The sequence below is a fragment of the Neopsephotus bourkii genome, unplaced genomic scaffold, assembly GCF_033783945.1.
Source record: "Neopsephotus bourkii isolate Nb327-2 ecotype Australia unplaced genomic scaffold, CSIRO-AGI_Nbou_v1 NB_933, whole genome shotgun sequence".
In the NCBI taxonomy this organism is placed as follows: Eukaryota; Metazoa; Chordata; class Aves; order Psittaciformes; family Psittacidae; genus Neopsephotus; species Neopsephotus bourkii.
In genome coordinates, this window is record NW_026901427.1 from 295,243 (window position 1) to 321,646 (window position 26,404).

At 39.6% G+C, this 26,404-nt stretch overlaps 1 protein-coding gene across 3 annotated transcripts; it reads right to left on the reverse strand.

Moving 5' to 3' along the window:
- Positions 1 to 632: 632 nt before the first annotated feature.
- NADK2 (NAD kinase 2, mitochondrial) lies at positions 633 to 26,334 on the reverse strand. 3 transcript variants are annotated; one of them, XM_061357944.1, is made up of 12 exons: positions 25,871 to 26,334; positions 17,202 to 17,290; positions 17,018 to 17,106; positions 15,460 to 15,541; positions 14,065 to 14,148; positions 11,513 to 11,649; positions 10,435 to 10,513; positions 7,998 to 8,141; positions 5,824 to 5,879; positions 5,685 to 5,738; positions 5,112 to 5,235; positions 633 to 3,159 (listed from the first exon to the last, which is right to left on the reverse strand). In XM_061357944.1, the coding sequence occupies exons 1-12, from the start codon at positions 26,195 to 26,197 to the stop codon at positions 3,021 to 3,023; spliced, it is 1,404 nt and encodes a 467-aa protein (XP_061213928.1). In that variant the 5' UTR covers positions 26,198 to 26,334; the 3' UTR covers positions 633 to 3,020. The 3 variants fall into 3 exon arrangements, with proteins under 3 accessions (XP_061213928.1, XP_061213929.1, XP_061213930.1); XM_061357945.1 differs by having other exon boundaries at positions 7,998 to 8,093; positions 25,871 to 26,333; XM_061357946.1 differs by lacking the exon at positions 5,685 to 5,738.
- Positions 26,335 to 26,404: the final 70 nt, after the last annotated feature.

Here is a 26,404-nt window from a genome sequence, read left to right on the forward strand (position 1 = left end):
TTAGAAGGAACAGTCCTTGAGTATGAGGTTCAGTGTTAGAAGAGGTCAAAACATTTCTATTGCAGGGCTATGGGTTATGATGGCAGTTGTAGCAAACGTGCAATGTAAGCCCTGTGGGTGAGGTACACCACTGCCCTTTTCCTAAGTGAAAAAAGTTATGCAGTAGCTCTAAGCAATGCCTACTAAAGCTGCTACAGTGATAGGTTTGTGTTTTACTAAAGCATAAAAGGCTCAGAAACTGTTATTTACAGCTGCACAATAAATGAAAAGCTTAATACTTGAAACAGTTCTGAAAGTTGAAATAAAGCACAGGACAACTTCATGCATCTGTGATGTTTTTTTATTACATAATGCATAAACACCACTTTTTTTAAAAAAGCAAAGAATGACAGGTTTAGTTTAGCAGAACACATCGTGGACTGGCACTAAATGAAAAGACCATGTATCTGATTCTGCAGGTAAAAAAGGTGTAGAATTCACTGCCAGTCCAGGTAGATTAAATAAGTGTTAAACTAACACTCGGTCCTGTCACAGAATACTGTCTACCAGGTAAGGTGTCTGTACTGCAAATCCTTTGTAATAAAGGAACCTTAAAAAGGATTCTATAATTCTTTAAGAAAAAGGGTAGCTGCTTATTGTTTATCTATTATAGATCTCTGAATCATTGTGGTTACTTAAATCAAGCATTCACCAGTAAATGCTTCAACAGAAGTGCAATTAAACATAGCCAAAACCAGTACAGGCCACTCATGAATAGGTCAGGTTTGCATTTTGCTATGTAAATTAGGAATCTGACTCTGAAATCTCTTACTAAGCCCTAAACAGATCATACTTTTGAGTCTGCAGGGTCTGAAAACATCATCTTTTAGTCTTAATGTTGGTAACAAGGAATGACAGGCATCATTAAGTCTGAACATATACACCTTGATCAGACTAATCAGTCTCCATTAATACATTAAAGCATACAAATGTCTCTAACCAAGGTCTCTGCCATGAATGTCTATGCAGGTATTTTAGTACACTTTCAATACCTAAACCTCTGATCTAACACACTGGTAAAGTCCTAGAAAGTTATAAATTGGTCATAAAAGTCATTAATTTATGACTTTCAACACAATGGTATTGGAGAGGGGTGTTGAATCTTAACAGTATATTGACTAGTGTACTAGACAGAGGCACATAAACCATCCTTAAATGGTTACAGATGGATTAGGAATAACTGAAACACCCCAGTCTCCGTGCAGACAACTTTCTAAAAGATCAGCCTTTTGCATCTTTACATTTAGATCAGTTTTGCAAATAATTTTAGGCATTAAGAGCTTTATTCTGATAGTTCCTGAACTTACAAAGTTATTAAAGAGTTATTTGGCTACTTTGATTTTCCCCTTCTGGTCTGCAATTGTGATTAGCAGAGAGTGTAAATAACTCAATCTGTAGCACATTTAAAAGGTGAAACATACACAAACAGTGATAGCTTACTCAAAAAGCTCCATTAGTATCACATTTTCCTAAAATTGAATGGTCTGGTCAAATCAATTTTCTTTAAATTCTGGTTTAGAGTGAATACAAATGCTTAAAACAGTAGAAGGAAAAAAACAGTCTATCCAATTTCTTTACCTATAGATATCAGTTTACATTTTGTTCGGCAATAAATACTGGCCACACTGGAGAACATTTCCATTAGCCCTGAGAACATCTGTTACAGAAGTCTCTTCATTCAAAAGTAGTTAGAAAACTCACTTTTGGAACTAGATTGGTAGTAGATAGGAAAATAAATTTGCTTCAAGTCATGTAGCAGAAGAGTTCCTGTGTAGGAATTTTCATTTCATCAAATTCTGCCCCCTTATCTATGCAATTATCAGCACAGACTTTCAAAGGCAGTCATAGTTCACAGTTTCTCTAAAACATTATCTAAAGTCACTTCCTCCTCTTCTATTTGAGCTTTTTTACTATTGCCAACCTGTTTACCTATCTCATGATCAGAGGCATATAAAATTGAAATTAACCTGTTGCCAATTAAGTATCAGTAAAATTCTGCATAGGACTCAAAATCTAAACTTTCTGGGGAATTTAAAAACCCATAACTGGAAAACCAGGAACATACAGGTATGAGCTTGTGCTCCAACTATTAGCACCCAGCACATCTCATTCTTCTTCACTTCCAAACCATTCAACTTACTAAGGCCAAATATCTTTTTTAATTATAGCTACCTACATACACTACTGAACACACTGTGACTGAACACCCACGAGCTAACTAATCCATTCAGTGAAGGAGTATATCTCACTTCAAGATGTTTCTTATAGTTTATGTATTTTTATGAAAGGGCTTAATAAAGCCCTTAGGTTTCAGTTCCCTCTCTAGCCAAAAAGAAAAGAGCTACCTTATTCAAGATGTGATTAAACCCGATTTTTACTTCTGATGTTAATCTACAAGTAGAAAAAATATTGGAAGAGAAAAAAAAAAATGTCACAAGCTGTAAGAAACTACAAAGTTGTAAATTTTTTGAAAAGTATACAAAAAGTCTGTATTTCCATTTCTATTACATCAACATCAGGATTTACCAAAATCTATATATCCTTGCATCAAATTGCTAGATTGACAGTCAACTTTTCTATAAAAGTATATGTATGAAGGTGTTTAGTTTCATCAGTCCCAGACTGTTACTAAAAAAATGTACATCTGGATACTTAATGCTACTGACTTAATACTTGAATCCATCTACCTGTGTTTAAAAGTATATTCTTTCATGTCTGCCTTACAAGTGACAATGTCAGTTTTCACTGAGGTTAGTGGTGTGACTTCAGATATATTTCTTTCACACCAGATGCAAAAAGAGTTAAAAATCAGGCTAATGTTTCCCCAACCCAAAGGAATGAAAAGCATCTCAAACTTCCTCCAAATACTCTTGCATCCAGAAAGGTCAACTTCCAACATAATGCAGCATTATGATGTGCTGTCTATCCCCAGGAGTTCCCTCTGGATGCAAAGTTGTTTCAGCAGAAGACACTAGTGTCCTTCATTCTTCCAGCAGAACAGTGCACAGTGCGTCCTCTGTATCAATCACTATTGAAGCTATAGCCCCATCATTGAACTCAAAAGATGTTCCTCCATCTATAACCATACACGCATCCCAACAGCGGGAACGGACACAGACCCTGCAAAACCACAAAAAGTAAGTTCTCACAAAATAGCTTTAAAAAAAAAAATTAAGTATTTAACAGAAGCACTTATCTGAACAGTAAGACTGATTTTTTGGACAAGCGTGGGTCAGTAAATGCTTAACCATATGGGAGAATACTTAAGAATTTATCATGGTACTAGCACCACAATCCCCTAACCTATCAATACTTTGTACAGACTTAGCAAAGAGTCCAGCAAAGAGTCCAGAGAGGACTGCAGGACTTGTTCAAATGGAGACCATTGCTCCAAGAGGTTCAGGACAGTCTGTAACATAACACTTGATATTGTGAAAGCTGTAGTTTAGGTGTATGTTTTAAATAAAGCTACTGATGATGCCATTTAATAGTTGTTTACTTAATCTTCTACAGGAAAGTTTCAACATTAGAATCATAAATTGAAGCGGAACACGCAGTTTCAATGCTTAAGATTCAAATAATTTTGGATATTAATATGGTCTAATTTTGTTACATGAATCATTCCCAGAGAGAAGGGAAAGTAATTTCAAACACAAAGTTGAAAGCCAGAATGCTTGGCAGGCAACATCATATATAGGCAACACTATAAACATCATTTTACTGTCAGTATTAGAGTTTGACTACTATATCTTCAGGCTAATCGATTATAAGACAGCTCTTTCAGAGTTGGACAAAACAGAATAAAGCTACTCAGGATCTTCCTCTTCTCTACGTTTAAAAGGAAAATTGACCATTGTAATTTGTCCTTTCATATATGTAGAAAGCAAGTAAAGTAAAAAGTTCTCCAAATTTGCTAGGTAGGAACCAATAGTCATTATGCCAAAGCAGCTGCAAGAGTGCAGTCTTATTACGTGGATGTGCTTGAGTGTTTCTGACTTGGGCCTTGGTCTAGAGAATGTTGTTATCTCCCAAATTTAATCAACAGTTAGCCAGTAACTAAAATTTTCAGGAAGATACCTCTTTCACAAATATTAAAAACTTGGGAGGCACAGCCACAGTGTCAAAGCTTAATTGGTACGTGCATCACTAAAACACAGCCTAGTCTGGACACTGCAGAAGAATCTGGAGGCATGTTCCACTCCTCCATTTCACTCTGGGCAGCTACTATGTCAAAACACGTAAAGAACAGCAACGGGGAGATGTGCAGTATCAAGAGCTAACGATCAACTATAACAGGCAGCAAATTCTATTTAAAAAAGGAAAAAATGGGAAGATATGCCTCACAGGTATTCAGACATACATTAAAGTGACTAAATTACCAACTAATTTAGTTTGGAAGGGCATACAGTCCATCTTTCCACTCAAAGCAGCCCTTACTTCAAAGGCAGACTAGATGGCTTAGGGCCTTGCCAAAGCAAGTTTTGAGTATCTCCAAGGGTGGTGATAGCACAATCATTGGGCAACCTGTTCCACTGCTTGACATTTCTCACTCTGAAATATTTTTCCTTTTTTCTAAGTCAGAATATATCATCCTCTGATATCATGGCTGTTGCCTCCTATTTTGCTCTGAAAAGAGTTTAACTCAGTCTCCTCTGTAACCATCAACTGGTAGCTGAAGACAGCAACTGGATCCATTCTGCTTAGTCTGGTCTCACCCAGGCCTCTCCTTTATAGATCACGTGTTTTGGCCCCTCATCATTTCACTGGCCCTTTCCTGAATTCACTCCAGCTTGTCAATGCCTGCGTCACATACTGAGGGAAATGGCACTCACCCAAAAGTGGGCACAGTGAGATTCTTTTATTCTGTAAGATTGTGCCTGGATTGAACATTAAAAAGGCATAACATAACCTGCCAACATTTTCTTCCTGTTGTTTTAAGAACAATACTCAAGCCCTCAAAACACAACACAAATTGGATGTTGAAACACTTCAAAGGAAACTCCCAGGTTACTCCTACTTTGACAAATACACAGAATGAAGCCTTTTCAGTGACTGCTACAGCCAACACTTACTTTGAAGAGAAGCCACGCTGCCGGCTACTTGAGAAAACTCTGTTTACAATAGGTTCTCGAATACTGAAAAACATCTTTGGTTCTTCTGGACTGTAGACCAAGGACTCATTGTAATCATTTGTTACTGTAAACAGAGAAATCGTGCATTAGTTTTTCCTGAAAATATCAGTAATTCTGAGACACACAATCCTCCAGGAGAGAGCAGCTTCCCTTACAAGATGGAATACTGAGTCTCAACAGATGCTTAATAGCCTTCACCTGCAAATAAAAAATTAATTTTACAGAAAATTCTTTTTAATTATATTGCATGACACTCAACAGCTCTCTTCAGGTGATTAAATATGTGTCTCTACTCTTAGAACAGAAATTCTCCTGAAGATCAATATATATGAAAGTCTAAATAAGTGCTTTCATATCGAGTCAGACATTTTTCACCAAATGTGCCTAAATAATGTTTGCAAGAAAGACTAATATTGCAAAAGTATTAAGTACTGAAAGCAGTATTAAGAGCACAAACAAAATTAACTAGTCAAAATTGAAATACCTTAAAGAAATCTTGCCTTTTGCACTAACCTTTCTGTACTAGTTCTGTGTTCAATGGCATATTCAAACGTCCGTGCTTTTTTGCTGTTGAGTCAAAAGAAAGAGACCCAATTATATGTGTTTATCCTTATATAAACTTGGCGAGTTTCTGTTCACTCTGTTCACTCACCGATATGAAGAATCTCTTCAACAGCTTGTTGTGCTATCTTGTTAATATTATAGGACCTAGACAGAGAATCACAGGTCTTGTTTACTAAACAGTACAACTGGGAAGAAAACCAAAACAAAAAATCTTGCATAAAAAACTATATTCAACATCAGGAAGAAATAAAAACAAATAAATAAATAAAGCTTCAAATTGACTCTTGGTTTTACATCTACCCGTGGCTTTGTAAACCTTAATAAATCATTAAGTAACTCCTCAGGAAAGAGCAGCATAACACACAGGATGTAGTATTCTTACCAATAATCCTCCTGCCTTAAAACCCAAATAATTGCTGATTTAAGTCTCCATTAAAAAATACACTGCATGACAGTTTTACAGACTTTATGCGTTTTTATCCCTTCTATCCACCTCTTGCTAATGAATACCTTTTGTTAGTTTTTATTTATGGGACCCAACACTTCTTTACAAATATGCCTCTTTTTCTATATCCTAAGGCATGGGCATTAATCTCACAAGAATCTGTGTATAGAAAAAAGGAACTGTCAGATCAGGCATTTTTACATTTGCCATACTTGGATGCAAAGCAAGTCAGCATAAAACCTCGGTCTGGACTACGTCTGAACTCCAACAAAAGTCTCCCTCCTGTGCCCAAGCTCAACTGGGATTAGGTAATCACAGCTTCTGTACAGCATTACTGTGCACATCTCAGGTGCCCAGGTCTCAATACAGGTTAAAAATACTTCTGTCATGGCACTAAACCACTTCAGACTGCAACAGACAACCACTGTATATCTAACAGGCTATAGAACTGCTGAGGGTGGTTGTCCAAGACTCTTTCTCTTACACTTACTGCCCACCAGCAAGCCTGAGCAGATGCTAGCAAGAAACTGAGACACACAGTTTGACACTGTTCTCTCTCTCAACTAGATATCCTTTTATGCAAGTTTTTGCAGCTGAAGGAAGCACCTGGATATTTAGATGCATTTCAGTCTGAAGCCTGAAATCCCAGGAGACCCTTTAAAATGCTGGCCAAGGAAGATCACTGAGGGTTGGCCGCAGTTTAGAGACATCCAGCAGTATACACTGATTACAGCAGTGGAGATGGGCAACCCTGGAGTTTGGTCCCTGGTTCTGGCATTGCTCAGTAGGGAGTATATGAGCAAATGAAATGCAGAGCAGCATTGAACTAGGATCATACAGTCCCAAGGTACTGAACACTAGGAAAGTTACTCTAGCAGTCTGCCAATTTCATCCTTGGCAGCCTCCAGGACTATGTTATGCTGACTGAATACAAAATTCTGAATTACAATGAAGAGTAAAACCCAGTAACCATGGTTACAACATGACTATTCATTTTTGAATTTCATTAAAAGCTTCAGTTCTAGCTCATCTTAGCCTGCCACATAAAGCCAAGATGTGTTGTACAACTTTAAACTTTAAGCACAGTCAGACTTCCAAATGAAAGAGGCTCTCACTGTACAGGTCTCTGAAATCTCAAAACTAAATTGATTTAGACTTATAAGCAGTACCGTAGCTTGTTTAATTTAGCCCTCTGATTAAGCTAGCACAGATCTGTTCAGATATGCTGTCTTTGTTTAAGGGGAAAACTTTGGCAAAGAGACTGTGCCATTTTAATTAAATTTCAAACAGGCAAGAGGCTTGGAAGGAGAATGGACAGCAGATGTGCCAGAGAACACTTAAATCTCTTTCCAAGTACACTTTCTCCCATTCTTGTTAGAGGTTAGGTTTTTAGAAGTTTTCCATGCTACTTCATCTAAGCATTTTTATTTTAGCCACCAAGAGCAGTCCAGAGATCCCCCCAATATGCTCTGCAAGGAAGAGCAGAATCTCTTTCCCTTGCCACCCCAACCATTCATCTCATAGGCATGCAACCTCTTCCACCAAAATTACACCTAAGGTAAACTTCTATCTCAATGCCTCAGCTCCTCACCCTTTCAACTCCTCCCATACACACAAGTGAGGGGTGCTCTGCTCTTTTCATACCCCAGAAACAGCTCTGGACCATACCAGCAGTGAGAATATTTGAATATTGAATATAAGCACTAACTTAGTCATAGCTCAGGAGAGTCTCAGGATGGACAAAATGCTTAAACAAAATAGGTCCATCTAGCTTATCTGAAGTGATGTTTTATATCAAAGAAGCAACATGTACTTACCATGCTTTCGATCCTGTTCCAGTACACACATTAAGTCCCGAACTCTTCTGTTTTTCCCAAGGACCATCATCAACTGATATCTCATAATAGGAGGCCCTATGAAGCGAGAATTTAAAACTGGGTTTGCAGGATTTAAAGTTCTCCCTGAATAAGACAGAACACACAGCCTTATCAGGGACATAAAAATTTAGAGCAGCTAGTTTCAAATCTGGACAATTTCATAGTCTTTGCAGTGTTTCCCATTTGGCAGCCACTTTTGATTCACTGTTTTACAGCATTTTTTATAATGGACAAAAGTGATTTTCAGCATGAACAGTGGCAGTTCTTCTACAGCCACTTTTCCTATTAAATTATACACAAAAACCTCTGTGGTTCATCAGGGAATAGCTTCATATACAAGCAGGGTTTGCTGGACTTACAAATGAAACTACAAATACATTAACTTCCTTGTGTAATTGTTGAACTACTGAAAACCTGTGTTTATGCTGTGATTTGGTCTCATAAAATTATACCAGGGAACACTAAGAAGTAAGGTACTCCATCATCAGGAAGTAATAAAATGGTTTCAAGCTGAACTCTTGATCGCTCTAGTAATTAAAAATCCACTGTGATTCTTCACAGTTTTAGTTTTACAACAGTCGGAAGGCTTACATTTCTCTCCAGGGCAAATTCTTCATAAAACTCAGATATAGTAAGTCTTGGGGCATAATCATAATTCTTCAAGGTGTTACTTATATTATCAGCAGATTTCTAATGTTAGGCGTAGAGAGACTAGTCTCTCTGAACGCTTCAGAACATCCAGGAGTATATTTATGAACTAAAGCTGTTGATGTTCATAAGTGCCTAATTCAAACAGTATGATGTAGTCTTCAGATTAAGATACCATCTTAGAAAAACACTACATTCCCTGTGTTCACTATGTCTAAGTTTCACCTTAGTAGAAGAGCATAACTGAGCTGTCTTATATGATGAATATTTAAGTCTGGATCAACTAGGAAATACACCTCTTGAATATTTGGTGTCACAGGTTAGATCCTTAGTAACCAAGGAGATTTTGTGTACTTGCTCTTGATAACATGGGAAGATGAAAGAACTGGAAGCAAATTAAGAATGCAGGTGCACAGCTTAATTCAGTTTAATTTTTGCAAGCTGGGTATGAAACTTCAGTTTGTTTTTTTCCCCTCTCCATTTCCTTCAGTTTCCTTGTTTTCTTAACTAACACACAGAATAAGACCTTGGAAGAAGCACCTATGGTTATTTTGTCTTAATATATAGCAGACTGATGCCTTACAGAAAAGTCATCTGAGTGACATCATTATTTAGTCTTCAAGTACAAAGTCCTTTTACTGAGGTTTGTTCCTACAGGCACTGTGCTCCTAAATGGTTCTTAAATATACTGGAACCAAAGAACACAATATATCTGTGACACTCAGAAGAGGGCTATTACAAAGCGTTGGGAAGCAGCTTTGTCTTCCTCTCTCACTGTGTGTTAAAGAAACTTTTAAAATTAAATCTTGATAAAATTAGGTTTAACTTAATACAGAGCAAAGTTTCTATCTCTGAGACTAATTTATTCTGCTCATCTGAGGCTGCAGTCCAGATGGAAGATAAAGCACTCATGGAACATTTACATTGTTTCCAGTAGCAATCACAGTGTCCCAGGCACTGCACAAACAACAAGATGTTACTCGAAACAACTTAAGTTGGTTTGGTTTTTAAAGATGCAGAAAAAAGGGGAAAGAGATAGAAGATACAGGTTTGGCCAAATCCTGACCAAGGATCATGTTTTAACTCCTTTCCTACAGAGCCATATTGTCCTCAGCTTTCTTGTTACTGGCAGAAATGCACTGATCTTCAGGACAGAAAGGACAGCCAAAGGTATGCTGGATAATGAAGTACCAGGATTTGATACAAACTAATTTCGTAAAACAACTAAGTAAGTGTTTTCCTACAATAACAGAGCTTCTCACAAAAGCAGGCTGATGCCTTTGGTCTAATGACAGAGAGGCAGGGAAAGGAGTACCTGGTCATATTAAAAACTGTTTCTACTTGGTCATGCTAAAAGCTTATGAAAAGATACTTAACAGGAGATGCATAAGGCAGTTTCAGCACAGACAACTAGATCTCCAATCCACTGTAAAGACAGTAAGTGAAAGCATTTGGTTTCCTAAGAACAAAGCAGGAAAGGAGTAAACCAATGAAGCAAATAGCCAGGAATAAGGGAAGATGAAAGAATGGCCAGACAGCAAGGTAGAAAACCACAAATTAACATCACTGCACTTACATCTCTGAAAGTACACTTTGTAATCACCAACAATACATTTATGGACTAGAACTGAAATCTGACAGCAAAGACATCATTGATTGTTCATTGCTATGTTGTAACAATAAATTAAGTCAACTGTGGCTTACTGCAACAACAAATAATTAAACATACCTGGATGAAAGAGATTCCCCAATGAAGACTTCATTGAGGGCTCTCACTGGTAAAAGATGTGGACCAGAAATGTCAGATCCTGCAGATATAAAATGTAACAGTTTTGAATCATGGCTCTAAAACCCAAATATTCAAAACCAATTCACAACTCACTGAAGGACACATTCTGCTGCCTGTGTTTGTACTCTCAATATAGCGTTTCATCTTCTTCAAGGACTCAATTTTTCACCAATTTAGTCTGCAGCCAGTCCTTGTCCTTTACTGGAGACTGCACATACTCAAACCAAGGTCAATAAGGTGACAACACTTGTGTTCTGACACTTTCCTGGAAAACTCAGGGTAACCAGACAGACTGAAGTCTTCTGCCAGTGACTTACCCTTGTTAAATTCTGATAAAGTTCAAGGAATTAGACTTTATATCACAGGCTAATTAAGGGGGATTAACAAATTATTCATGTTGACAAAAGACCTCTCAGTGAGAAAGTGCTAGACACAGGTTAAGGATAGAATCATGCATCCTCAATCCATGACAAAAAAAACTGTCAAAGGTGTCTGATAACTGAAGATTTACCCAGGGAAAAATTCTCACTTCTAATTATAACTTGTAATTTCTCATTTGCTTTCTGCCAGTCTGTGACCAGCTTTTTCAATTGTAAAGTAACCTATCAAATGTAGCACAAGTTAAGAGCATGCGTGCAGGTACACTAACACACTTTAACTGTGGAGCAGCTAAATCCTTGGTAAAATGTTCATGTGGTGTCTATAGTAACTCCAAAAGAGAGCATTTAAAAAAAAAAACCCTCAGGTATTCTGCCAGCAGATAATACTACATAAAAACATCTCTAAATTAACTATTAAGACTGAAAACTGATCCTAAGAGTTTAGCCCAGAAGAAACTTACAGAAACAAAAATACTCCCTTCTAAAAATCCTTAATCTGGATCTTCAACTAATGACAGCTGTCTCTGCCTCTCAAATACAGCAATGAGACTTCAAATATTTCAACTCTTACAAGTATTTATCTCCCATTCCAAGTTATCATAGCAAAATTATTATATCCTTGTCAGATTTTAACCTACTTTGATCCTGGAATCTTTCATTTATGTGAGCCCTGCTGTGTTGCTCTTGGCTTAGCTGTTGTTCATGTAAATCTACAGGGATGGGGTTAATACCAGTTCCTTCAAGATACAGTCGGATTCTTTGCCGCCACTGCCACCTTAGAGAGGAGAAGAAATTGGTGTCAGTAGATGAAATATTTGTTACAACACTAGGACCAGGGTCTTCACTCTCAGAGCAGAGCACCTTTAAGTTAAATATACTCAAAGTCATATTTCAAGTTCTATAGCTTCCACTACAATTTCTAGATTCAGGAAATTAATCATACTAAAATGTAAGTATGCTACACTTACCAATTTGCTAGCTCATGTTTTTGTATGTATAAAATAAGAGGACACTGGCCAAAAGTAGTCTACAAACATTATACGTAACAACTCACCTTTTTAGACATGTGATCCTAATTTATGAGTTCATGACTGATGCAGTGATGTTGAGAACAACAAACTCAGAATTTATGCAGCAATAAATGGTGTATTTTTACCATCTTCTGTTTGTTTTTGTAGATATCCAGAAAAACAACTCTATCCACCCCTTCATACATAAGGGCAACAAGTATCCTCGTATTTCAAGAATCTCTCCTAGCCTTGGAACTTAAGAGGAATTCAAATTAAGAAAGAGAATGATATAAAAGATATTCTTCCTTAACATACAACAATTCAGATTTCCTATTTCTTCTAGGGGAGGGATCAATTAATTTTTTTCCTCTGACAATTTAGAGATTATATAAAACGAAACAGAACACTAGTTTTGATTAAGAAAGCAAATCGCAAGGAAGTGTTATGAGCACATCTTTTCCCAGTTCACATGTTGACAGCTGGATGACAGTATACAGGTTTCCTGAAATTACAACAAGGAAGACTTGTGCTTTATATGACTAGATTACTCATTTTTCCTCATTGCCATCCTGGTATTGCCTTATTCAACACATCCTTAGTCTAACTACCTATCTGCCCTTAGATTCAAAGCATGGTTTTAGAAATTCAGGCGGACAGCATGTAATGAGTATCATTATGCTAGCCTCCTTATAATACTCATACTAGAACATGACAAAACCCTTATAAAATTAGAAAATAGGACTATACTCCTGTAATACCCGTACTCTGAGATCCTGTTACACCACTGACCATCAAAACAAAAAAAACATAGCTTGTCCTTCATAAATCTGTAATTCAGTAATGTTGGCTGTTTCATGTGACTACAAGGTAACTGCTTACACATATTGTTGCACTGACACCTCAAGGATAAGATGAAAAGACAATTCCCTTTTCCAGTCTCTGCTATCTCACTGCCCTTACATAACTCTGAGCCATCAGAAGCTCTTCCAGAAGGGCTAATCCAGTTACCCACATATGTTAAAGTTTCCTAGGGCCATATAAATCTCAGAACTGCCAAGTGAAACAGTCAGGTCCCTGCTCACAAACATCAGTTCCTGTTGTTCTGGAAAAATAACCAGGGAGATCCTTTACGTTTCATTCTGCTGAGGCTTCAGCTCCATTAAGAGCAACAACAGGAGTGTCAGTAACAAAAATATAAAATGGCATCCAACAAAACATTGGAAGTGCCTAGATTATCAAGGGAGGTTACCTGCATTACCAGGACCAGCTTTACCTATGCAGCTTAGCATGATAAGTGTTCAAAGCCTCTGTTTTCTAAGTCTCTGAATATGCAAGTTGAAAGTACCTTTTAATTTAACAATACATACTGAAACTCCTTCAGTTACTTAAAATTGATCCTGATTACTGTGTTCACCTCATTTCAGAATTTATCTATGGCATGAATACAGTTATGCTTCAAGATGCAAAATAAATGTGCTAGAAGTATAAACAAAACCCAACTGCAACACATTCCAAATGAATTACTTATTTCTGTTTGATGGTTTGCAGACATAAAAGTATTCTGGAATGTTAATATACCACAGAACAACATCTCTTTAAATAGTTAATAAAAACCTCTTCCTTAGTCTGTCCTTTAAAATTCAGGTTGTTTCTTAATTCCAGTGAGATTCTTTTAAGAATATCTTGTACTGAAAACATCAAGCTGTCTTCAGCATAAAAAAAAGCTTTGCCTTACACTTGATCTGTCAACAAAATTTAAGCCACTCTACCTTAATCACCAAATACCCAAATGCAACACTGCCCATTTCCTAAATATATAGGCTTCATTAGCTTCTATTAGTATGGACCATCACTATATTACATATGCTTTTGTGTCTTAAAGGATGTAAACCAATATACCATTTACAAGAATGCAGTTCCTCATTTATGAATTTGCTAAGTCAGAAAAGAAAATCAATTACTGAAGGTCATGACAAAAGTCTTTGCTGTAACTGCCAGTCAATTTTATCCTTTGTATTCCAGTCTCACTCAAACACACACTCTCTTTTCAGCACAGTAAACATTTACAATTTGAGGCATAATGATTTTACTAAGCATTATCTGCTCCTTAGGAATTCATAATCGTTAAGTATTTTCCAGTCGTAATGTGTTTTGGAAAACCAAAGATCAGTGAATCCTACCTGAACTCACCACGATAAAGCTTCTGTAGTGCTTCAGGAAATGAGTGTGTGTATCTCACAGGTAAGCATAGGTGACCTTCCGATCTGGCAGCAAAAAAGGGCAATGAAAATGATAGGGTATCTATTAAGGTTTGATTCCTTTAAAAAACAAAACAAACATCTCCTTCTCCAACATAAAGCAAAGTTACACTTTGATCTATGCTACTCTAGCACAGCAGCAACAATACAACCTCTTTCAGCTCCCAGGGTCTATGTGTGTGTCACAGCATATTTCTCTCACATTTCCCCTGAAAAATAGCTGTTCAACTAGTAATCCTGCAGAAATAGGTAGGTACTAATATAGTTCCTATCATCATAGTTCTGGCAAGGAATTCAAGCTTAATAAAGCTTGCAAGTTAGGAAGAAACTTTCCTCCGTTTACACACAAGTTAGTGACACAAGACAGGTAGGCAACATTCCTAAGATCAAAAACATCTCACATCAAAGCCAGAAGACAAAATACTACTCCCCTTTCATGAGTGACACTTGATAACTTGCAGGCGCTTGTTATTTGAACCCTGCTATTCAGGCTTGACACTGTAAAAATATGTATCCACTGCATTTGAAAAGTTTTGGAAGAGGAAAAGAGTACCGAAGGAATTCAAACCTTTGTTCACCACTCTTATCTCCTAAGGTTACATTAATCGGCAACATCAAAAGCCGAAACCTAAATCTGAAAATTTCAGCAGACAGAAATTCAGTAAATTCTGGGTTTTACTTGTGTCCATTTGAAGATTATACCAACCAGGCAGTACTAATACACTGCATCCACCTGCCCAAATCAATCTTACCGCTAGGTGGATGCAACTTGTGTGGAGTTTATAATAGGACAACTGTCATTAACTGGCTGAAGAGACTGCATTCTCTGAGGTATGACATTGTTTACAAGAAGAAACCAAAACAAACTTTTTAATCTGAGGCCCTACTGGATTTCCAATAGAACCCACCTTCTCCATAAAGAAGCCAAGTTTCTGTGTGTTCAGGAACCACATCTGGTTTGTTTTGTTACATCCCTTTTCCTCTCTCTGCTCTATACTGCCACACCTAGCCCCAAATATCTGGTTAGTAATACAAGTTAACTAGGTGCAAGTGTTGTTACACTGCTGTGGGAAAACAAGTGCAGCAGTTTAACAGAGTCATGCTTATTCAATACTACTTGATTTCCCCTCAGATGAGATGGGATAACTCATTGTGGAAACTTTTCTATTAAAACAACAGGTTCACTTGATATCCGCAATCCACTGGAACAGCTATTTATGCTGCCAAGTGCTACAAGCATGTCTCCATGCATCATAAAACAAATGCATGTTGTGCCTGATATTAAACAAAGCATTGTTTTTGCAAATGTGCTTTTACCTTTCAGGATCAGTATTTACTCCAATCACGGGTTTGGATTTATCGAAGACCTTACTGGCAGCCAACAACATTGTACCATCACCTACAGATAAAGCAAAACTAAATTTAGTTTCACTTCACATTCTAGGATCACAACCAAAATAGTCTCGGGTATACTGCAGTATTACCACTGCGTGCCTTTATCTCCACAACTGATCAGGTAAGCTGCCAAAAACAGAGCACAAAACTACTGGTGCTTTTTAAAGTAGAACAGTGACAACTGAATTCAAGAGGGCAAATGTGACTGGAAAATGTACAACTTACTTAACAGCTATACATGCCCAGGAAGCTGAATTTGGCAGAAGTAAGTTTGAAGAGATCTATGGAAATGTTTGTGTGTTTATCAGCTGGTAAGAGACCTAATAAATTTAAAAAGTATTGCTAATCAAAGACATAGAACACAGGAAACAATACCAATTTTACTGTGAATCACATAAAACCAAGGACTTAGTTCTATCTCAGTTGTTCTTCTAGAAGGCACAGTTTAAAGGTCTTATTTGAACCCAAACAGGCACCCTTGGAAAAGAAGTCTTGGATAAAACTGTGAAGTAGAAATCTTATGTGTTACTAGCTTCTGCAGGTACTGGTATTCTTTCCTGTCTGTAAACACAAGGACAAACTAACCTGAATTAGTTTTTGCACCAAGATGTAAGCTCTTAAAACTGGCTGTTTCACAACCATGACAAATGTTACCAGAGTCACATTGGCACTTTAATCTCCACCTTAAAGGAGTTCTTTGAAATACACAGGAGTGCATTAGGATGCTTCAGGAATGCACACATACCCTTTTCTACCTGTTCGGCATGGTAACCAGTAGCTAAGGGCAAAGTGGACCCAGTGAGGAGAAGAAAAAGGGAGAGCAGTCTAATCAGGTCAGATCAGGTCTAATTGCCACAAAAGATGGAACATTGAGCCCAGCAACACACTGGGCATTTTTTGCAGCAAATCACAAAAATAACATTGAATTAACTACTGCAAAACAACATTAAAAATAAACATGTTAGTTGCTCTGTTGGTTCACTGAAAAAGCTCTAATCAGGCTGCTCAGTAGTTGCATACTTTTACCTCTACCACCAGACTAGATACTCCAGCCACTGGAATTAAGTGTGAAAGCAAGAAAGACAGTTTGAGCCAGGAGAAGGAAAAGGTAGTATGCTAGTCTCCACAAACCAAAGAGTACAGTTAGAATCAGACAGCAAGTATTTTAACCTCTTTGGTTGAAAACTATAGTAAATCACACAGTTTATATTGTTATGCACAAAACAAGCATTTCCAAAGTGGCGATGTGCTGGGATTCACTTCCTAGTGCTACAGTTTTACACCTTACAGTTAGAGAAGATGGTCACAAGCATTGTATTTTGTCACATTTCCTGACAATCAGATAAGCAATTAGATTTCAAAATGCGCATATCTCAGATGCTTCACACACTGCAAAATATTTCTGGAAAATGTATCTGTGAAAAGAGATTACGTATGTTGTGTATACTGAAATGAATGCTTTCCTTTTATAAAGTCATACCTCCTGCTGATATAACCGCATCTGCCCACCGAACTGTTTCTTCATTATATTCTCGACGTTTAACAAGGCGAACTTCTATCCTCTCGTTCCTGCAAAGTGCAGAAAAAGTCTGAGTGAGTCTTTCCTTTTGTTATTTTACACAATCCAGGTATAGCTGCACCGTGTCTGAAATTCTCATTCTTACCGTAAACTGTCTACAAGATGCTCCACATTTTTTGTATGAATGCGATGCCGCTCCAGCAGACCAGCATAGTTAGATCCCTTCAAGGCAAGCTGTAAGACACAAACTGGTTTTGTAGACCTTAATCGCTACAGTAAGTGCTCTTGAGAAGAAGCAGTAAAAAAGCATGTATTTCTTCTCAGCAGAGACATGTATTTTATAAGCATTCTATTAATTACATATCTACATACATACCAGCCAGCTTACATTGACTAGTTCATTAAATGAGTTACATGGCCACAGCAGGCAAGAATCACAGACCTTGTATAACTGTGTAGTGGCATTAAAAACAAGTATGCTATTATACCACTTCAGACACTTTGCTTTCCCTGAATCTGCTAAGTAAAATCTATGAGTAGGTAAATGTACATAAATAGTTATACTAACTATACTCCTGTCATATGCTAAAAGCATGCAGATAGTTACCTAATTATTTTAAGAATTACAAATATTTTGCTACAGAGAAAGAGAACAACAGAAAAAGCAACAGGAATGATAATTATGAAAACAAGAATCTTTGACATAGAGCATTAGCTTTCAAATTGTATTTGAGCTAAAACAGAAGACTGCCAAGGGCTGACAAAGGTGACATTCCCCCTGTGTCTAAAAACCTTACAGACAATCTATCAGACTGTATTTGACACTGTCCCTTGGATCACAAACCAGTTTTTTCAAGCAAACTCTCATCAGTAACAAGACAAACTGTATTTAGTAGTTCTTTCTAGCCTTGTTCTTCTTGGAATCCAGAGAATTTAAATACTTAATCCTGACACACTTGTTAGACCACGGAAATATTTTGCAGTTTGCACACACAGACTCTTCTGAGCAGGCAGAGGAGACTGATAGCTGAAGATTAGATTTTTTTTTTTTTTTTGCAGCAGGTGTTTGTGCGAGTAATTCGGCCACCATCTACATGCATTCATTCTTCACCTCAGCGTGCTCATCTGGGGCTGGGAATGCCAAATATGTGTTTGCATGGAGATCAAGTAAGAAGAAAGAGGGTGAAAAGGATGTGAAGCAAAAGGAGTTTAACATATATTCATAACAAAAGTGATCCTGCTTTAAACAGCAGGCTAGATTAGATGATCTCCTAAGGCTCCTTCTAGCCTGAATTTCTACAATCATTACCTCCTTTTCTCCAACCTGTTAAAACCAATTTACCATCACAGAAACTAAACTTCTAGTGTTTGTGTAGAGAAATTCATCTGTGCCAGAAACTTTGAATAGGCACTTCCAGCAGTTTTTTCAAGTGCATTTACTTCAAGTTGCATACCCTTTCCAAAAGAAAGTGGTGCCACACAGCCTCATCTAACCCCATTTCCATAGACACACAACACAGAACTCCATAGCAAAGGGTAGAAGACTGGCAGGATATGACAATTACAGTTAACTGCAACCCAACAAATGCAGTCTTCCTTTATCTGACACCCTCTGATGTCAAGAAATCTAACCATGAGCTAAGCACAAAGACAGACCCAGTGCTGAAGAAATTGCAGTAAAGAATGGAACTGGCCATTCTGGAGTTGTATTGCTGTTCTGCTCAGCAGAATCTGCAAGATTAACTTGCAGAACAAAATCTTCAGGTGGTATCACAGCTGGGACCAAGAAACTACCTCCAACAGAAGGGCTCACAGACTTTGCCTGGATGCCACCAACAGCACTACAGGCCGGCAGTGGAAGCAGCTGTCAGCTGTCCTTGGTCACGCAGATAAACATGAGGGTGATGAAAAAACACTTAGACAAAGCTTTCAGATCATCTTTACAAAGCTTTTTAACACTGGTTTACTAAGGTATGGGGTGTCATATCACATTAATTGCCTCACACACTCCAACTCTTTGTTTCTACTTCCCAGCCACAATGTTTGCACATGCCCATACACCTCTTGCTCTGCCACCGCCTGGTAGTGTTGCACTGTGAGCTTGAACTGTGCCGCTGTGCTACTGGGGAAAGGAAAAGAGATCACAAGGCTATGACCAGTTACAGCACTACCTGTTGCTGGGCCTGCTGTCAGCCTCTCATGATCTGTCTGGGGCAGAAAGGAAAACGTGGAGAGGAGAAAAGAAGGTTTTCACAACCCACAGGCAACATCTGCTGCTGAGCACCACAGATCTAATTTGCTAGAAGAAGGATTTTCAGTTGCACAAAGCTCAAATTGACCTTGCTTTGCCACCAGAAAGAACAAGAAACCCACAGCAAATAATCTCAAAAAAATCAACCATGTTACTAAAATCAGAGTTCCCATTCAAGCTTTCTCTGGAACTATCTGTTGTGAATGAAACATGAGCACCTGATATGCAAACTGCTGCTGCAGTATATGTTTGTCAAGTTGCTACTTCTACAGGCTATTTCACACACAACGAAAACTGCAAACCCCATCTTGCAATTTTATGTAGCTCATTTATTTGGCTAATTTGTCAGCATGCTATCTTTCAACTTGGTCAAAGAGATCTTTTATCTCACAGCAAAGGCAGTGTAATGAATCTCTCACAGGCTTTTGAGCCTTTTCTTGCAGAAGTTGCCAGACTGCAGACTGACTTTCTAGACGAGGGCTAGAAAATAAAAATTGTATTTCTACAGAGCTCTGAATCTTCAAACTGGAGTACCTGGCATTTCCCAGTGTGGAAGCTGTAAAAGCCTACTTGAAGGACCACACATAGGTCTGGAGCCCTGCAATGCAGGTTATGTGATTTCTTCTTGACTAGAAAGGAAACTGAAAGTCATGATGAATAGAAGTTACTGGCTGTGTGTCTATAAACACACAGGAAACATAGCATTGGCTATGGAGTCCCATTTGCTGAGGCTCCTAGAACAGGAAAAACTAGGAATAAAACATACAGGAAATGTCATATCACAGCACAAGGGTAGTCAGCTATGGGCGGCATTAGCACAAGCAAACAAAAGCAGAAGTATTCATGGAGACTGAGAAGAAACAAGTACAACCTTAGGCCTATTAATCTGACCTCAAGATTGTAAAATCATATGCATGAATATATACACAAGAGCTATTCTAGCTAAAAGCGCATTAGCACAGGAAAATAGGAACAAACTGGCCAAAAACAAATTCAGGCATAGCTTTAGTAGCGTTCTTAAACCTCGCATCAGAAATGAAATGCAAAGCAGGCTGCCAGAAGAATTTGCATTGGAAAACACACTCAGGTGAGCAGAACATGTTCTGTGATGGGAGTTATTTTTCCTTAGGAGTCTGAAGGAGAAAAGATCTAGACTGAATGCCCGAAACAATCTTTTCTTGTATCTTCTGGCCTGAATCCTTTTTTAGTGAAAGAGTTGTTTCTCACAGAGCTTCTTTAACAGTCGTTTAGGCAAAACACATTGACTTGACTGCCCTCCTCTGGAGTCTCAGCTCTCACCTCTGCCAAGTCTCACCTCACTGGGTTTGAGTCTGCTGCCCCCAGGTAATGCTGGCCCTCCAGGAACAATGCTGTGCAATGAGAAGATGGCATCTAATCACAAATACAGAAGCAACCTGAAGCCAAGCAACATCCACACACCCACTCTTGTCCACATATGTGGATTATGATCCTTGATACAGAAGACAGAGAAGTCATAGCCAAGTCTTACTGACATTGCTAACCTCAGCATTAGGATAAAACAGTATGCTCTCTCAAAACAGCAACGTGGATGCTGTCCAGAGTGAAATAAAAACCACTGATCTAGAAATGATTACTTTCACAAATTTCCACAATGAACTTGCCCACACATGCAGGAAAACAAGAACACATCACTGCTTTCCCATCCATCCAATATCTACAAAAAGAACCACCAAACAAATGGATTTAGAGAGCACCAGCTAAACACAGAAGTTTGAATTTTAAACTAGCAATGGAAAATACTATGAGAACTACAAGTATAATCATCTAACCATTTCTAAGCTGCGTACAGCACTATTAAAAATCCTGTATTTTCAAAACCTGCCACTCTATATTAAACACATACCGCAAGTACAGACAAGTTACTGCTCTCAGTTTCAAAAGAAACAAACATTTATTTTAACAGGAATATGGAAATTATTTTTTTTTCCAAAACTGTTAAATTTTGAACTAGAAACAGCTTTGCTGGAGCACCTCTCCTGTGAAGACAGGCTGAGAGAGCTGGGCTTGTTCAACCTGGAGAAGAGAAGGCCCTGGGGAGACCTTGTAAAAGCCCTCCAGTATGTAAAGGGGGCCTACAAGAAAGATGGGAGGAACTCTCTATCAGAGAGTGCAGTGATAGGACAGGGGGTAATGGATTTAAAATGAGAACAGATTTATTAGATTAGATATTAGGAAGAAGTTCTTCACTATGAGAGTGCTGAGACACTGGCACAGGTTGCCCAGAGAAGCTGTGGCTGCCCCATCCCTGGCAGTGTTCAAAGCCAGGTTGGATGGGGCTGTGAACAACCTGATCTACTGGATGGTGTCCCTGTCCATGACAGGGAGCTAGAACTAGATGATCCTACAGGTTCCTCCTAACCCAAACCATTCTATGCTTTCACAGAAGTGGCTTGATTTAAACTTCTCAAACTTCGTCAAACAGGGAGTGTGTTCTACCTGCCTTTGCACTAGAAACATTAAACGCATTCAGTTGTACCATACAAGCCATTAATTGCTTGCTTATAAAAAATGTGGCAGGTTACCCAATGCAGTAGGTCTACCTACTGTAAAACCAAGGGTGGTGTTACCTGACTAACACTTTGCCTGTCTACTGTTTACTGATGTCCTAAGCAGGAGATCTCAGTTGCTCAGAACTGTTCCCATTACTGTTCCTGGCCATCTGCTAGGCTTCTACCAGTTTGCTATGTCACCCCTTGCTCTGTAGAGGCCCAGTGGGATGCTTTAACTAGAAAAATCTTTTTCTTTATACTTTCCTCATCATTTCCTTCAGCAACTTAGACCCTTCATTTTCATTAGAGCAGCCTTTCAAATACTGCCTTAATATCTGCTATAGAGTAATGATTATGAAGTGTTTTGCATATTGTAGCATTTTGTATGCCACTACTTCTGTATTAGCTGACATCAATAATTGCACTTGGTAAATGAAACTGGCAATATTATGTTCCTGAAGCTTTACAGAAATGCTGCTTGGGGGCAAGAGCTTTATCTGTATATGAACAAAAATAAAAACACCATAAACTGTTTTCTCATTCTTCATCTACCACATTAAAGTATTATTGCCATTTTAACAATAAGGCTGTAATTCAAAGGCAAATGCAGAGAAAATTGCTGTGTTAACTATAAACAGAGCAGTAACTCTGCTCTAGCAGGTTTTGTAAAACCCACTGCAACCCTCAGTTCTCATTAATTCAGCAGGGCACCAAATGATGTCATAAATCACAACTCTCTAAGTACATAAAACCAGTACTGAAGTCACTTCCAAAATGCAACCTCTTTCAGCTATATAAAGTACCAGATGCTTGATGAGATAATCTATGAAGTTTAATTCATGTACACTGAAATGCCCTACTTTTGCATCTCTTTGCTATGTATAGCTGAGTATACTGGAATGGTGGGCTAGAAAACAAAATGTCATGGAAAAAGGAATTACTACAACCCATTTATTTGTTTCCATCATTTTCCAGACTCCTTTTATGACATAAAAACAACACAGAAGGAACAAGCTCCACAGTTCTTTGGTCTTATTTTGGTATACAAGGACATGCCACCTCCAACTGAAGCTCTCCAACTTGCTGAGAGACAATCCTTCCTGACCAGCCACGCTCAGTATGTTGTTGGTGCCCTACACTGAAGATGAGTTTCACGCTGGACCTTTTTCAGAGGAGGCAATATCCTGCTAACAGGTTACCTTTTCTCCATTCAAATACCAGATTTTAAGAAAGCTATATCAATCCACATTTCTAAGATGATCAAACCTGCCAACTCGTTGCAGTGGTCCAAAAGAACCAAATTTTTTTCCAAACCTTCAATCCTGCTCTCCCTCCCCACTCCAAACAGACACATAAACCAGCCACAACAGAGTATCAGCTGTGGTCCAAACTGAATCATTTTCCTTCAATTAAGACCAAAAACCGCATAACTTTTCATCTGACATGACATTTTCAAAGGTAATTAAAACTGTATCTAAAGTATGTTTGGACAGCTAAATTGTTCATCTTCCCTAAATACCTAATCAAACTGAGTTAGCTAACAGGAAGGTGAGCCAAGCCTTTCCTGTGCACTTGGCTTTCATTCTTTGCCACTATCCCAACAGCAGGCTTTCCACATGAGCCTTTACTTCCACCCTGCCCTCTGTGCAGCCATTCGGGTGACTGAGCCCAAATGCCAAGACTCACAACCGCTTTAATTCACAAATCTTCAGGATAAACTGGGCATCACTCAGGGTAGCAGCAATAGGGACTTGCTGCACGTCCACCTGACCTCATTTCTCAGAGGCCAGCAGCCTTGGGACCAGCTTCTTAAGTCTCCCCAGGAGAAGCAGGGACATAGGGAGCACAGAGTGCAGCTAACCTCAGGAGGTAGAATGCATCACTCTCCTTGCCATGTTCCCAAGCTGCCTGCAAAGGACTGGCACAGAGGGCGAAGGACACTTTTCAGCAATTGTTCTGCTAGGTAGTGATCTCTGTCCACAAGAGAGAACATAAGAGTCCCCTGAACCTTCACCTAATAATTACTGAGGCTGTCATCAGCACAGAAAGCCTGAGGGAGAAAAAAACATGAGATGGAGCCCCAGCAGAATGTAAACACAGACATTCTTACAGGTCAGCTAAAAAAGAAACAGGCAGTAAGGAGTATTTCTTCATTCTCTCATTTCCTATTTCAAAAATACAACTCTGGAAGAGCTTTACAGTGTGTTCTTGCACAAATCTTTGTATTCCCACCCATATGGCAGGAGCCTAAGTTAATATTGCTAGGCACATACTTAGGCAAGTTAGGCTTTATCTACCTGGCATTGCTAGGAGTTTTATTGCTGCAATTCCTCACATTGAGGTATTTTCAGGGGAAAACTAGATTTAAAGAAGCATGAGTGCTAGAATAAACATTCTAGAATTCTTCCAATTATGGAGAATTGTACCTGCAAGTCTCTCCTAAAGGACAAACCCTATACAGTGTTTCTGCAACTACTACGACACTGTGCATTTAGTTACTTTAAATGCATCTTCAGATTTCTAGATGTTGCCAATAATGCAAAACGTGCATCCTTGTGAGAAGAGAAACAGCAGCTATCACTGCATTCAGTTGACAGCACCTTTAGGGACATACAGCACTAACGACGTAGCTCACAGATTCACTGTCCCGGACCTGCCTGTACACAAGCACTTAGGGAAAGGTGACCAAACACCATTTCATTTTTCTTGATTTTCTCTGTGCACTGAGAACTGATTCCCTGCATTAAAGAGCAAGAAATGCTTCCTCAAGCTTAAATGAGGACAGAAAAGGAGGCTCAGAGAGATGAACTGTGAGAGGGTTATTGCTATTCCACAGCAGCCATATGAACGGAAGCACAGGGACATATCAGCAACAGGAACCTGTATGTAGGTAAGAATACAGGCTGATGTTTCCACATTAAACTTGGTGCCCCCAGGGAATTTGACTAGAGAGTTTTCCAAATCATGTAAAAATGTTTGGACAGGAATCCCATAGAATGTGATGATCAACTTAAGTATGCAGAAAAATGTGAGAACTACCTTGCTTTAAATACTGTACTTTTTATTCTAGCGCTTTACAAATCAAAGCTACACAATAAAAGCTGTTGTCTCTGTCACATAAGTTACAAACATTTGAAAGCTTAATCCCAACATTGAAGAGGTCTAAAACATTTACAGTTGTAAGAGACAGCAGACTAGACAGACCCAAATTAATGGGCTTACTCAGAATAAAGACAATAATATGAGCTGATGACCTGCCTGCAGAGACTGCTGGCAACCAAAGCCAAGCAGGTACCAGTGGCAGATGAGCACCTGAAATAGTCACAGGATGTATGGACGATGGTACCACTGAGCTTGGTGGAAATGAAGCTATAAAAACTGGGTGTGCTTATCAACTCTTTCCTTTGTATACCTTCATTAATGGAACAGTCACTTGGGTTTGTACAGAGTGCTTCCTAGCAACTTAAGAAAAAGGCTTTTCTAAAAACTCTAGCATGACAAGATGGATGTGAATGACAGATCTGTCTATTTAACTAGAAAAGTTATTAGACAAGTATCTTAAGGATGAAGTGAGGAAGCAACACAAGGATGGGGTGCGAAGGAGCAGAACATTCCTTTCCAAGTCTCAGGGTGGATTTTCACAACACGGGGCTTTCCTCAGAATGCACGTCTCTAAAATATTAGAAAGAAACGCCTGGAGCCTTCTGAAGGCTGCTGGTATCACTCCGAGGATAAAACCCAAACACACTTACTACATAAATCCCCCGACAGCTTGCAACAGATGAACGAAGGGCAGTTAAGCGGCGCCGCTTGCACCGCTCTCCGCGCCAGCTCAGGTCGGGCTCTGGGGCCTGGGGAGGAGGCAGGACCGACACCACCGCCCTGCCGCGCCCCATCTCACCAAACAAGGCCAGGGGAGGCCCCAGGCCCGCTCGGGACATCCCGGCCCAGCGGCGGGCCGCTCCGTAGCGGGGGCCCCGCCAGCGGCAGCGCCAGGGCAGACCGGGACCGCCGCCCCCTTCCGCTGCTCACCAGCTGCTTGAGGTCCTCCTCGGAGAGCCCAGCGTAACGGTACCGCTGCTGCTCGAACTCGTACCGCGTCGTTTTCACCACCACCGCCACCCGCGACGGACGGAACCCGCCGCCCGACGCCACCCCCTGCCCTGTTGCCGCGGAGCCGCTGGCGGGACTCAGCCCGCGGAGGGCGAGGAGGCGGCGGCGAGTGCCGCCGAGCAGCGACAGCCCCAGGAGGGCGGAGGACAGCCCCGCCGCCCGCTGGCAGAGTAGCAGAGACCGGCGAGCGGCTGCGCGGCTGGCGAGGCAGAAATAGCCGCAGAAGAAGCGCCGCGCGGAGGACATGGTCCCGGTTCACCGCCCGCCCGGTAGGGCGCAGCGCTGCCCGGCGCCAGCTGCCCCGTTCTGAGGCGGCTTCCGCGCCCGGGCAGCGCTCAGCACACATGGCACGGCCGCACCGCGCGGCCCCGCCCCCCCCAGTGCGCAGGCGCCGCCTCCACCAATAGCGAAGAGCGCCGCCAGAACACCCGCCACCCCCCCACCGGGGCGGGG